General features: G+C 41.2%; 1 protein-coding gene across 3 annotated transcripts in view; it reads right to left on the minus strand.

The window, feature by feature from the left end:
- Positions 1-5,462: 5,462 nt before the first annotated feature.
- The window catches only part of WT1 (WT1 transcription factor), an 80,764-nt gene continuing 73,388 nt past the window's right edge, over positions 5,463-12,838 (minus strand). For 2 of the 3 annotated variants that reach the window (XM_060262652.1, XM_060262650.1), the window contains 2 exons: positions 11,255-11,347; positions 5,463-7,802 (listed from right to left, as the gene is read on the minus strand). In XM_060262652.1, coding sequence (XP_060118635.1) covers positions 7,681-7,802; positions 11,255-11,347 — 215 coding nt within the window. In that variant the 3' untranslated portion in view covers positions 5,463-7,680. The remainder of the gene's footprint in view (positions 7,803-11,254; positions 11,348-12,838) is intronic. The other variant, XM_060262651.1, reaches the window with a different exon arrangement.

Here is a 12,838-nt window from a genome sequence, read left to right on the forward strand (position 1 = left end):
GAAGGCTGAGTCAACCTCGAGCTGGCTACCTGAACCCAGCGGAACCTGGGATCGAACTCAGGTCGTGAGCAGAGCTTAGGACTGCAGTACTGCAGCTTTACCACTCTGCGTCATGGGGCTCTTCTTGAAGTACTAGCAATAGTCTTATGGAATATCATTGATATTACAAGCAACAGCAATAAACTGCATGGATGATAATGTACAGATTCCTATCTGTCAAACCCATTTTAGCTGCAGACCATGTGGCCATTTTATGTTACTCCTCACACATCTCTGTTGACATGTAGGGTAAAAGCTGATAGCCTTTTCAGTTACTTTATAAAAACCTGGCTGGCAAATAACAGGTACCCTCCAAATTGTAAAGCCAGCCAGCATACATATTTCTCTATTTATTTATTTATGTATTTTGATTTTTATCTTGCCCTACAGAATGCAGAAAATGTGGGTATTGTAGTCAGAAAATAATTAATCATCAACAGCTAATGACATCTTGATTTTGTAGAGGACACAAGTCTGATTACATATCACAAAAGTATGATATCTCTTTCACTTAATTTCTTAACAATAATTTCTCAGAGCATCAATATTTTTAAAAAAAAAACAAAAACAAAAACAAAGAAAGAACATGCCAGGCATTCTCTGGATAGTGGGGTTCTGCAAAGCATGATTCTTTCCCAGATTTTATTACACACATACAAATAGGGTTGCCAATCCCCAGGTGGGGGCAGGGGATCCCCCGGTTTGGAGGCCCTCCCCCCGCTTCAGGATCATCAGAAAGCGGGGTGAGGGGAGGGAAATGTCTGCTGGGTACTCATGATTCCCTATGGAGACATTCCCATAGGAAATAATGCAGAATTGACCCGCAGGTATCTGGGGCTCTGCTGGCCCTGTTTTTTGAGATAGAGGCACCAAATTTTCAGCATAGCATCCAGTGGCCCTCCCAAAAATACTCTCTAAGTTTCAAAAATATTGGACCAGGGGGTCTGATTCTATGAGCCCCCAAAGAAGATGACCCTCTCCTTCATTATTTCCTATGGAAGGAAGGCATTTACAAGGTGTGCGGTCCCTTGATATGTGATAGCCAGAACTCCCTTTGGAGTTCAATGATGCTTGTCCCACTCTTGCTCCTGGCTCCACCCCAATGTCTCCTGGCTCCACCCCCAAAGTCCCCAGATATTTCTTGAATTGGATTTGGCAACCCTACATACGCATTCTATTGGAGCTCATTAGGATCTTGAGTTGGATGACACCAATATGCAGATGAGATAACACTAAGCTCTTTCTCCTGCTGGAAGCACAGCCAGATTCTGCGCTGGCAAATCTGGCCCATTGCCTTGAGGCCAGGCCTCAAATTCAGTGGGAGCTCACAGGAGCGCAGCTCCTATACCTTTCTGAGAGTTCCACCTTCTTCTTCTGAGGGTTCCACCTCCTTGTCCATTGAATAGTATGTGCAGCTGCAAAACAATCCCTGGATGAGCTCCACCACCTATTTTTCTACAAAATGACCACTGCTTGAGACCATGGTTCATTGGCTGAAGCAGAACTGGTTGGCCAGTGAGCACAAGGGGTGGAAAGGTTATTCTGTACCATGGGATCAAATTCTTGTTGCTGCATCTATGTAGGCCTGGTGAGTTGCATTTGTCAGCCAGTGGGACCGACTTGTCTTTAGCTAATCTTCAGGATGGTCTGTGTGGCCTCCTGATGCAATGGGAGGGTGGGGAGTTAAGCCAAGGCTAACCCTCCTTGTGGGAGGAAAAGCAAGGGTTGAGGGAGGTTTAAATTGCTAAACACCCCGAGATATCTGCGATAAGGGGATTATCAAGCTGGGCACTATTGGCTATACAGTCTGGGTGTCACAGTGGTGGCCCTCTCAGGGTTGGGGGAAATATGACAAGATTTATGCTGAACAGTTGTGGGTGGGGCTGTGCCCTCCATACATGCTGTACACTCAAGTATGGGCTGAGAGGGAGAAGGTTTGGGGAAAATTCCAGACCTGGCTCTGAGACGGGGTGATATTGTCCAGTTGATGAGGCTTGCTTTGCTTTGCAAGCTTATGGCAACCCATGCTTTATGAGATATTTCAGTTGCAGATCAGCTATATTTAATAAAGTTCCTAATTTAACCCTAATTGAACTGAAGAACAGAGAGGGGGAAAAAACCCACATCTCTAAAAGGTCACTCCTGAGCTTATTCATGAATGGAGTTGTTACCTAGGAAAGGATATTCTTCCTCCTTTCTTAGGGCAAAACTAGATGTGACAGTATCTTCATGGCTGCCATGAGAATGCTGCTGCCATTTTAAAATCATTGAAAAATATCATGGGGGCCTGATTGGTCCCTATAACATTGCCAGGCAGTGCCAGCAACCGGTACAAGGGTTGGAAGAGCACAGCATCATGGGATTTTTTTTTTAATGTTGCCTCATGTACTTACCAGAATTTCTTACTGGAAGTGACAAAGGGTAGCTCTAGGAAGGACCAGAGAGTATGGTAAAACCAGGCCTCGGATTCAGTGGGAGCTCACAGGAGCATAGCTCCTGAACTTTTCTGAGAGTTCCACTTCCTCCTTCCCACCTTGTCCATTGAATAGTAGGTGAGCTCCAACACCTATTTTTCTACAAAATGACCCCTGGGTAAAACCATAACATTTCTGATTATTCCTAGAGATATCTTTTGTCACTTCCAATAAGAACTTCTGGTAAGCACATTAGACTGCATTTTTAAAAGAAAATTTTCTCCTGTGGCTACTCCAAGCAGCAGCAGGCAAGGACTTGGGGCAGGGAGCACTTGGCAGCCCTATTGGGCCTACAGTTTGGCATTGCCCTCTCCTCCTGCACTGCCATTTCAAGTGCTGAAACAAGCTAGGGAATGTGGCTATTTCAACACTTGATAAGGCATAGTGGGAGATAGGAAACAAGAGTGCCTAAATTCATCACATTGCAAACCTAATCAGGATTAGACCCTCACAGCATTTTAAAATTTTAAATGGTGGTGGTGGTAGCCTTGTGGCTGCCATGAAAATGCTAACACATCTAGTTTGGCCCTCAGACAGGACAAAATCCTTCTTTAAAGATGGTACCTGCTGCAACTCATTTATGCATCATCTGACAAACATATTATCTTCCTTATTTACTTGACAGTTCTAAATGTCTGGCTTTGTTGCAACTGTTCTTGTGATTATATTTTCAATCAGATAGCTATATTCATCTTTGGTTTTGCAGATCATATATTACATTGCTTAACTAGGTTGGTCTTGGCTTGTAGCATATATTCATCTCTGAGGTGTCTGTTTTGGGTGCAGATTAAAAACAGCTTCCTCTGCACTAAAAGAACATGTGGACATTGTTGTTAAGTCTGAACTGGAAGAAGGCACTCTCTCACACTCTTTCGCACACACACACTTTCTGCCAAATTCTCTCCTTTGCCATTCTTGTTATGAGTTTCTCCAGAGGCATGCAGTCTTCTGACAGCAAAAGATAAAACTGACTGATACAAATGAGTCACGGTAAACCTTGGGGGGGGGGAGAGTGGCTCAGTCCCCATGTGAGTGAGGGGGGAGAACTTGAAAAATTAACTGTTGAGTTATTGTGGAAGATGCAGCTGAACTCAATAAATGAAAATAAAGCCACCTCTTTAGAATTCTGGCTCTGGACATGAGTGTGAGAGGGATGTAACAATACAACTTTTTTGTATTTTTGTCAACTTTTTTGTTGGGATGAGAGAAAACAGCTGTAGAACAAGATAAACATTTAAGAGCATGTATGTACTCAACTAGAGCACATAACAAAGTTCTATGGATTGCAAAAACCATTCAACCAGTAACTGCCAATTCATGGACATAGTGCTATCAAATTACAGCCAACTTATGGCAACCCCATAGGGTTTTCAAGGCAAAGGACATTCAGAGGTGGTTTGTCATTACCTGCCTCTGCATTGTGGCCCTGGACTTCCTTGTTGGTCTCCCATCCAAATACTGAACAGTGCCAACCCTGCTTAGCTTCCAAGATTTGACATGGTCAGTCTTACCTGGGCCACTAAGGTAAACACCTATTTTTTGCGGGGGGGGGGGAGAGAGAAAGAGGAGGAGGAGAAGAAAAAGATTGGATTTATATCCTGCCCTTCACTTGGAGTCTCAGAGCCGTTTACAATCTTCTTTCTCTTCCTCTCCCCACAACAGACACCTTGTGAAACAGGTGAGGCTGAGAAAGCTCTTTCAAGAACTGCTCTTGAGAGAGCTGTGACTGACCCAAGGACACTCAGCAGCTGCATGTGGAGGAGTAGGGAATCAAACCTGTTTCACCAGGTTAGAATCCACCACTCTTAACCACTACACTAAACTGGGTCTCAAAATAAAAGACTGAACGCAGTGAATACATTGTGCCTGTATCTGCTGGAAACATTGAGTGTGATCACATGAGAGATTTGACCCAACCTAGCCACGCCTCCCCTCTAGATCTGCCTCCTGAGTCCCGCCCATATTTACCTCATCTTAAAATGGGCTGGGACTGGATTAAATAACTACCAGGGACTTCCTAGTAGTAAATCTCTAAAATGCAGCTAGGACACATTTCCCAGCTGCCTGAATATCTAGGGCATGCAATGCAAATGCCCCACATGCACAGGAGCAGTCTGAATGCTCCTCTTGCATGTATGCAACCCATGCCTCTCCTAGCAGCAGGACAGGGGCTGTGTGATTGCCATAGCATACATCAAAGAGAACAAGCTTTTCCAAAGCTGGTATACTGTCATGTCAAATTCCTAGTATGATTCCCAGTTACAGCACCTGGGTAATATGTGAAATATCTCCTGTGAAATAAGCATAGCAGATGTAAAGCTTGCCTGTTACCTGTGATTATGTCAAAATCTAAAAAGGCATCCATGCAGAATACTACTTCATGGTCTTTCCATAATAGAAAGTAGGATTTAAATGTAATAAATAACTCATTGAAGGAAAATGATAACTGTTATGTAACTGGAAAATAGCTTTATGTAAATTTGACATAGTTGCATGCAGATAAAACCATCCCCCCTTGCATTTCACCCACATAGTTATACTAGAACATGGAGTAATGTTTTTATACTAAAGGAAGTTGAATCATTATTTTAATATAGCTTGCACTGAAGACAATGTGTCTACTGAAGAGGAAGAAGTAATTAATTAAATCCAATGAGACAATGCCAATGTCAGTTTTACCTATGGATAATCCTCTTCAAGGAAAGTGGCTGTTAAGTAATTGTAAAGGAGAGGAGCAACTCTCTGCAACATAATATGAAACCTGATACTGTTAACAGTACAATTCCCCAGCGAGAAAGATAAACTGTGGTCAAGACCTAGACTGGTTAACTAGTGGTCATCAGTGCTGGTGGCACCTTGCTACACATAAAAAAAGAAATCAACACTATTTGGACAAAAGATTTGAAACTTAATACTAGCCATGAAACAAGACATTTGTTGGACTCATTGTTTTTCTTTAAATGGACTTTAATTGAAAGCTTGGTGAAAATGCAGATTACAGTTTTTGTGGAATCAATAACTTGTAGTAACGTCTGAACTGTGATTCATCTAATGTTTATTTACTTTCTAATTGTAATTGTTCAAGAGCAATGCATTAATAGATATATAGCTATATATATAAGATATATACAACACTTCAAGCAATTAATAGTAAATAATAAAGCCCTAAATCCTGAAATAATATAGTTCCTCACGTTGGGCATCTCATTCTGCACATATAATCGTAAATGAAGAGACATTCAAGACACAAGCGCCATCTGTTTACTTTAAGAGCCATATGTTAATGGAAATTCTGGACCAGCCTCTTCTTAATTTCAGCTTTAATTTTATTTTATACAACTTGCTAGCCACATAACCAGCATGGCTGCATGTTAAACAAATCCTAAACTTCTACAACAATGTCAGTTTTATTTTGTGTGAGGACTTCACACACAAAGATTTAAGAACATTATACAGTTTCTCTAGATAAGATAAATGCTGTTGGTCAGACCAAGTTAACTTCAAAGCAAGATTCTCACTTCCAGCTCAGAGAAGTTTTGAATTTAACTTTGCCAGCTTTACAGTCAAGACTGGCAATCTTGTAGCTTGTGTTCAATTTGTTTTTTGTTTTTACAAAGTTTGGTGCAACCTAGTATTTCAGAAGACTACAGGCACATCAGTAGCTCCTACTATTTCCTCAAGAACTATGTAGTCTAGTATTGCTCAGAGCCAAAACTCTATTTACCCAATGGGCATTAGTACCTAAAATAATGCCAGTCAGTGGTTTAACTAAAACTGGGGAGACCAATGTTAACTAAAACTGGGGAGATCAATGTTTAAATCTCCACTCTGCCTTAAAACATACTGAGTGAACCTGGGCCAATCACACTTTCACCATACTCAATTCACAGGGTTGTTGTGAAGATAAAATTGAGTAGAGGGGGGCCATGTAGACTGCCTTGAGGGTCCTTGAAAGAAGGGCAGCATTAAAATGTAACAGATTCATGGTGGTTGGAGAAAGGTCTGATGATGATGGCAGGAATCATTCCCCCCTTGTGGGAACTCAGCCGCCCTGAGCCTGCTTCGGCTGGGAGGGCGGGATATAAATTGAATAAAATAAAATAAAACTGTTTGCAGGCCTTGGCCACTGACCCCCTCCTGAATTGTTTTTGCTGCTCTGTTTCCCCCCCCCCCCCATGCCTATGACACACAATGCAGGAAGGCTTTCAAAATCAATTGCTATCTTTTCCAAGTAGGTTTGAGCACTGCATCTATTAAGCATATCCTAAAAAGAAGGTAGTAGAAGGAGAGGAAGTCCAAAATATGCCAATGTATCAGTGAAAATAGATATATTCAGGTCTCTACTACAACTCCAAGAAAATGTTGCTGACTATTTAATTTTGTAATCATAAAACAAGACAAAGACACTTCATCCCTGCCTATACTGCCATCATTCCTGTCAGCATGCTGATTGTATCAACAGCACTGTCCCTGTCTGCAGTAGTTGTGGGGACCCAGAACAAGCAGAGGACAAACTCAATGTGGACTCGGGACTCAGATGCATATGCCAATATATTCTATGAGAAACTAGTGTCTATAGTCCTGAGGATCGCAAGCAAGATATCAGAAACAGTTGACATGGAAGAAGAGCAAAAAGTGGTCCTCTTGAGCAGTACAAGGGTTACCAAAATTATCTTATTCTTATAGGACAGCAGAAGAATGTGGGAATCTGGGTGTATGCAGTAAGCATATAGGTTACCCAGTATGCAGTAAGCATATAGGATACATAAATAGTCATTCACACACACCCATCACACCCATCATATTGAATGGATGAATAAGAATTAACACTGCCACTAGTTTGTATTTGCGCATTTCAAGTAAAAAATAAAAGTACAAAACTTTCTGAACAAGAGAAAAAATACAAATATTACTGTAATAGTTAAAGTATAGTATAGTCAACTTGTACTTATATAATAATATTTAAATTGGAATCATTTGAAGTTTTTGAATGGGAAGATTCAAAAAGTCCATGCAAAGGGCTGACAGAATCCCACAATGTAGTTAACTTGTCTCAACTGCATTATGAAGACACCATAAGATTTCCTAAAAAGTTGAAAGACAATGGTTGAAATGTTTGCAGTAGTTCATACTGTCCCATCTGGTTTGTACATATAGTATGAAACATCTAAAGGGTAAGCTGAAGTTTAGTCATATTCCTGTTGTGCATATTATGATGACGGACCAATTCATCAGACCGGGCAAATTTTTTTTGACAACTGGGCCACCGGCAACTGAAAGGCTTTTCACCTGTCAAGAAAACATACAATTATTAAACTAGGATATAAGTAAACTGAAACATCATATTATAGGTCCTTCTCTCCCTTACATGATGTTGGACTCAATGAGTTTTTCTCAAACTTTCCTAAACAATTGGGAGGGGAGTATTTTCCAACGTTTTTTTAAAAAAACAAAAGCTTGGCAAAAATATGGGAAGCAAACCTTTCCTTCCTGCTCAGTTCTTTCTCTCACCAAGAAAATAAACCCAAACTAAGAAGAAATGAGGCATATTGAGGGACATGTTTTCCTGCTAGGGATTACTGGATTTTTTTGTTAACCTCCCAAATATAATCAGAAGAAAGTGGAAATTACAATCACAAACTCACTGCTAATATTTTCATAAAAGAGCTGACTTTTTCTTAGTGAGCCCTCCCTGTAACTCCCTCCCACTGTTAAGGGTAATTTTCCCCCTTTGGACAGTGGAGCACTGACTGTCTAGAAACCAGCGTTCCCAACCTCAAGGTAGTGCCTGGAGATCTCCTAGGATTACAATTGATCTACAGGCAATAGAGTTCATCTGGAGAAAATGACCACTTTGGAAGGTGAACCCTAAGACGTTACACCTCATTGAAGTCTCTCCCCTCCCCAGACATCACCTTCCTCACCCCCAAACATCTCCAGGCTCCACCCCCAAAATCTACAGGTATTTCCCAACCCAGAGCTGGCAACCCTACTGGCAACAGCACTGAGAGCCAAACCAGGCTCACGTTCAGAAGAGTGTGCTGGGCTTACAGTGGAGTGAACCCTTATGATGTGAAGAAGCTCATGGTCTAACTCCTACAATTCTGAACTCACATATGTTGAACTAGCTAGAGCATGTAGCTAAACTTTGAGTACTCTTTCATTCACCAACATGATGGGAGTCTTGCCAATGATTTCAGTTGGAGATAGACTGCATTTTAAACTTCAGTTGTTTTATAAATTAACATGTGTTAGAAGTACTAGAGCTGGGTCAGAGTTGCTCCAGGGTTGCTTTCAGTTGGGCAAGTGCCTTGAGACAAAGCAAGAAGAGGGGGGTTTCTTTTACCCAGTTTCCTCACATTGCTTTGCCAAGTGTCTATTCCAACCCACCAGAGAATGGGTTTGGCTCTTCCTCCCTAGCTGCTCCCATGCATGTCTTTTAAACACTTCTCCAAGAGAGGGCCAACTCTGGGCTCAGTCAATCCTGTCTCCTCAATCCAGTCCTGGGGAGTGACAGGCCCATGGGCTAACGGATACTTGTCTTTGGTTAATGAGCTCACTGGTACTTCCCTAGGCTTGCCAGTCCCCAGGTCCAGGCAGGGGATCCCCCAGTTTTGTAGGCTTCTGTATGCCACCAGCCAGTTGTCAGCGGGGGGGGGGGGAGCCTCACCCCAACAGCTATGATGTACCTTTAGATATCAGACAGGTTCAGAAGCTTGCAACTGCTTCTGTTTTGGAAGGTGTGTGCATGCCTTTAAATCTCAGCAAGACTGAAGCTGCAGGGGAGGATAATGAGCAGGAAGAGCTATGTGTGGGGGAGAGAGAGAGAGGAAGAGGCAAAGCCCAGTTCCTCTGTTCATTTTGCATTTCTTTCAGAAGCTGTTTGTGTCATAAAAGGGACAATAAAGATGCAATAGAGGAGTATGGGATAGAGGAAATCTCCACTCCCTAGACCTCTCTCTCTGTAAGTTGGTTGAAATACTGCAGGCTGTTACATTCAGCAACTCTGGTGAGTAAAGCTATCTATACCATTGCCCCAGCAAGATCACAAAAGTGTGGGCATGCAAACTGTTTATTTTCGCTGCTATGTGTGTGTGTGTGCATGTGAGTGAGAGAGAAAGAGAGAGAGAGAGAGAGTTCACTTTCATTTTAGTCGAAGTGCATCTGCTGTGGAACTATTTGAATGCAAAAAAGAGGAGAAAGAAAGACTGCATTCAGGGGAACTGCACTGCTGTATTTTTATTTATTTTTAGAGAATAGGAATGTCTCCCAGCTCCACCCCCAAAGCCCCCAGATATTTCCTGAGCTGGACTGGCAACCCTACATTTCCCCCTGAACTTCTTTTAAGAGCAGGCTGCCTTATTCAACCTCCTCTAAGAAGGTCAGTGCTTCTGCTGTTCCTCCTCCTCTGGCAGAGCTCCCCTAAGTCTCAGTGCCAAAGTTTCCTCTGGTAGAAATTCAGCTGGTTTGGCTTCTATTGCTTAATATACTGCTGAGAACCAGATGGGCTCCTTCAAGCTGGCTGACTCCTGAATAGACTTTTATTTATTTTATTAGATTTTTAAGCCACTCTCCTGTGCAAGCACGGCTAAGGGCTGCTTGCAACAGAAGAAATGAGTAATAAATAACTTTAAAAATGTACAATAAAATACACAATACATACATTAATAATGATCAAGGACGCACCCTGCTACAATCTGGCAAACAACTTCCCCAGCTTTGAGACTTGCTGGTGCAGCATGCCTTTGATGAGGTTGCAGTCCCCTGGGATAACTGTGGCGATGATGGCACCAACCCCAGATCGTATGTATCATGCTTCTCTGTATTCTGCCTCAAAAGAGCTCAGAATGATTTATTTATAGCTCCTTCAATAAGTCTCCCACTATCAAACTGGTGTTCAGTATCAGACCCACAACAGGGTCTGATACTGATACTATTTCTCTCCCCTTCTATTGGGCCTGAAGGACAGTACCCTACCAGAGCCATTTTTGCCCCTCTCTCAACTCTAATCCACAGCTTTAGAAGAAGAAACCTCCTCACTTTAAAACAGGTTAATTTAGTGATGGGCAATTTCTAAACTAAAACTAAACTAATTTTTTCAGTTCATGAGCTTATGCTTGAATAACTCTGCATAGAATTGCACCGCAAGTCCCCCTTTCACATGAGGCAAATAATTATATTTTCCACCATCATAGTTATTATTACCATTTGCATAAGTCTAACCACTTTCAGCAGTTAGCTCTATACTATGATGAAATCACAACTTTGGAAAGAGACAGGACACCCAGCCACCAGGGGCACAGTATCAAGTACAGCAAAACAGTTTGTTGTTGTTTTTAAAGAAAAGGAACACAGATAGTTTCACTGTCTCTCTTACTTATCACCACCATCTAGTATGTTGAACTGGATATTACACTATGGGGCTGAACTAGGACTAGTATGAATACATCACTGAAGGAAAAATAATTTATAATTTAGAGGGACTCCAAATATTTTGAATAATCATGAACTCCTTTTGTTACAACTTTACACCCTCACTAGGTGATGGCAGTAAGAACTCAGTGCTTCTTAGTCCAAGAAATACATTTGCATCACTAAAAATATTAATGACATTTCTTAAGATCAAGTAAACTATACATTTGCTAATGTCCTGAGCATGCTGTAAGAACTGGTTAATCACAACAAAATCAATTTAGTTAAAGTAAATCCAAAAAATATAAATTGGAAAAAAGTATACGCACTTGTTTTACCTGTATGAGTCCTGGTGTGAGTCTTCAAGTGATCAGATCTGGAGAACTTTCTCTGACAGGTTTTACATTGGAAGGGTTTCACACCTAAATAGATAAAAGAAGTCTATTCCTGTATTTCAATGCCTTTTGGGAGGGATGAGGAACATTAGTTATTTCTGAGTTTCCAAATTCTGGATAGTTTGTCATTGTTTAATAGTTAATGTTTTTTCAGCTATTTGCCAACATTTCCCAAAGGGCGTTAATCAGATTCTATAATTATCTAACCTTTTATAACCCTTTGTATTTTTTAAAACTCTTTTTACTAGTGCTTTGAATCTAATACTGTCCTGATTCCTAGCAATGTGAGCACTAACTCATCACTGGATTCTATACTCAAAAAGCTTGCAACTGCTTCTGTTTTGGAAGGTGTATGTGTGCCTTTAAATCTCAGCAAGACTGAAGCTGGGGGGACAAGCAGGAAGACTCACTTGTGTGAGAGAGGAAGCCAGAGAGCCTAATCCCTCTGTTTGTTTTGCATTCCTTTCTGAAGCTGTTTGTGTAGTAAAAGAGATAGTAAAGAGTTAACTAGAACCTGAGTATGAGATAGAGGAAAACTCCACCCCTAGATCTCTCTCTCCATAAGTTGGCTGAAATACAGCAGATCATTACATTCAGCAACCCCAGGGAGATCACAAAAATGTGGGCTTGCAAACTATTTATTTTGGCTGCCTTGTGAGTTTGTGTATGTGTGTGTGTGTGTGTGTGTGTGTGAGAGAGAGAGAGAGAGAGAGAGAGAGAGAGAGAGAGAGAGTTTACTTTCATTTTAGTAGAAGTGCACCTGCTGTAGAACCATTTGAATGCAAAAAAGAGGAGGAGGAAATGAAGACTGTATTCAGGGGAACTACACTGCTGTATTTTTATTTATTTCTTTTTAGGGAATGGGAAAGCTCCCATCTCCACCCCCAAAGTCCCCAGATATTTCCTGAGTTGGACCTGGCAACCCTAGGCTTGGGAAACCCAAACCATGAAATTTGCTATGTGACCTTGGGGCAGACACACATACCTTTAGACTAACTGGGTGTCCTTTGAAAGTCACCACTTCCCTCAGCACCTTACCACCAAGGTGCTTAAGTTGTGTTTAAAGCTTCCAGCCTATATGCTGTTGCATGGTTTGTTGCCAATTGTATGAATTACTGTTCTTTGATTGAAATATTTGTTTTTATGATGTTGTCTAACTTTTGATGTGGTTCATTTTAATGTTGTTTTAGCATTGTAAGCCGCCCTGAGCCCACTCATGGGATAGGGTGGGGTATAAATTGAAAAATTAAATTAAATTAAATTTCTCACAGAGCTGTTGTGAGGATAAAATGGTGGAGATGAGAATTATGTAAACTGCTTTCGGTCCCTATTGGGGGGAAAAGTGGGATATAAATAAATTTAAAAATACTGGGCCTTGTATGGAATTAGGCTATGTATGAGAGGGAGATCATTCTACAAATATAGAAATTCTCTAAGTCGGCAGAAAAATCTTAGAAGTATAAAAATGGGCAATACAAAGTTTTAAAATACTGAGATCTCATAGCATTTCCTCCCAAA

The sequence above is a fragment of the Heteronotia binoei genome, chromosome 21, assembly GCF_032191835.1.
Source record: "Heteronotia binoei isolate CCM8104 ecotype False Entrance Well chromosome 21, APGP_CSIRO_Hbin_v1, whole genome shotgun sequence".
NCBI lineage: Eukaryota > Metazoa > Chordata > Lepidosauria > Squamata > Gekkonidae > Heteronotia > Heteronotia binoei.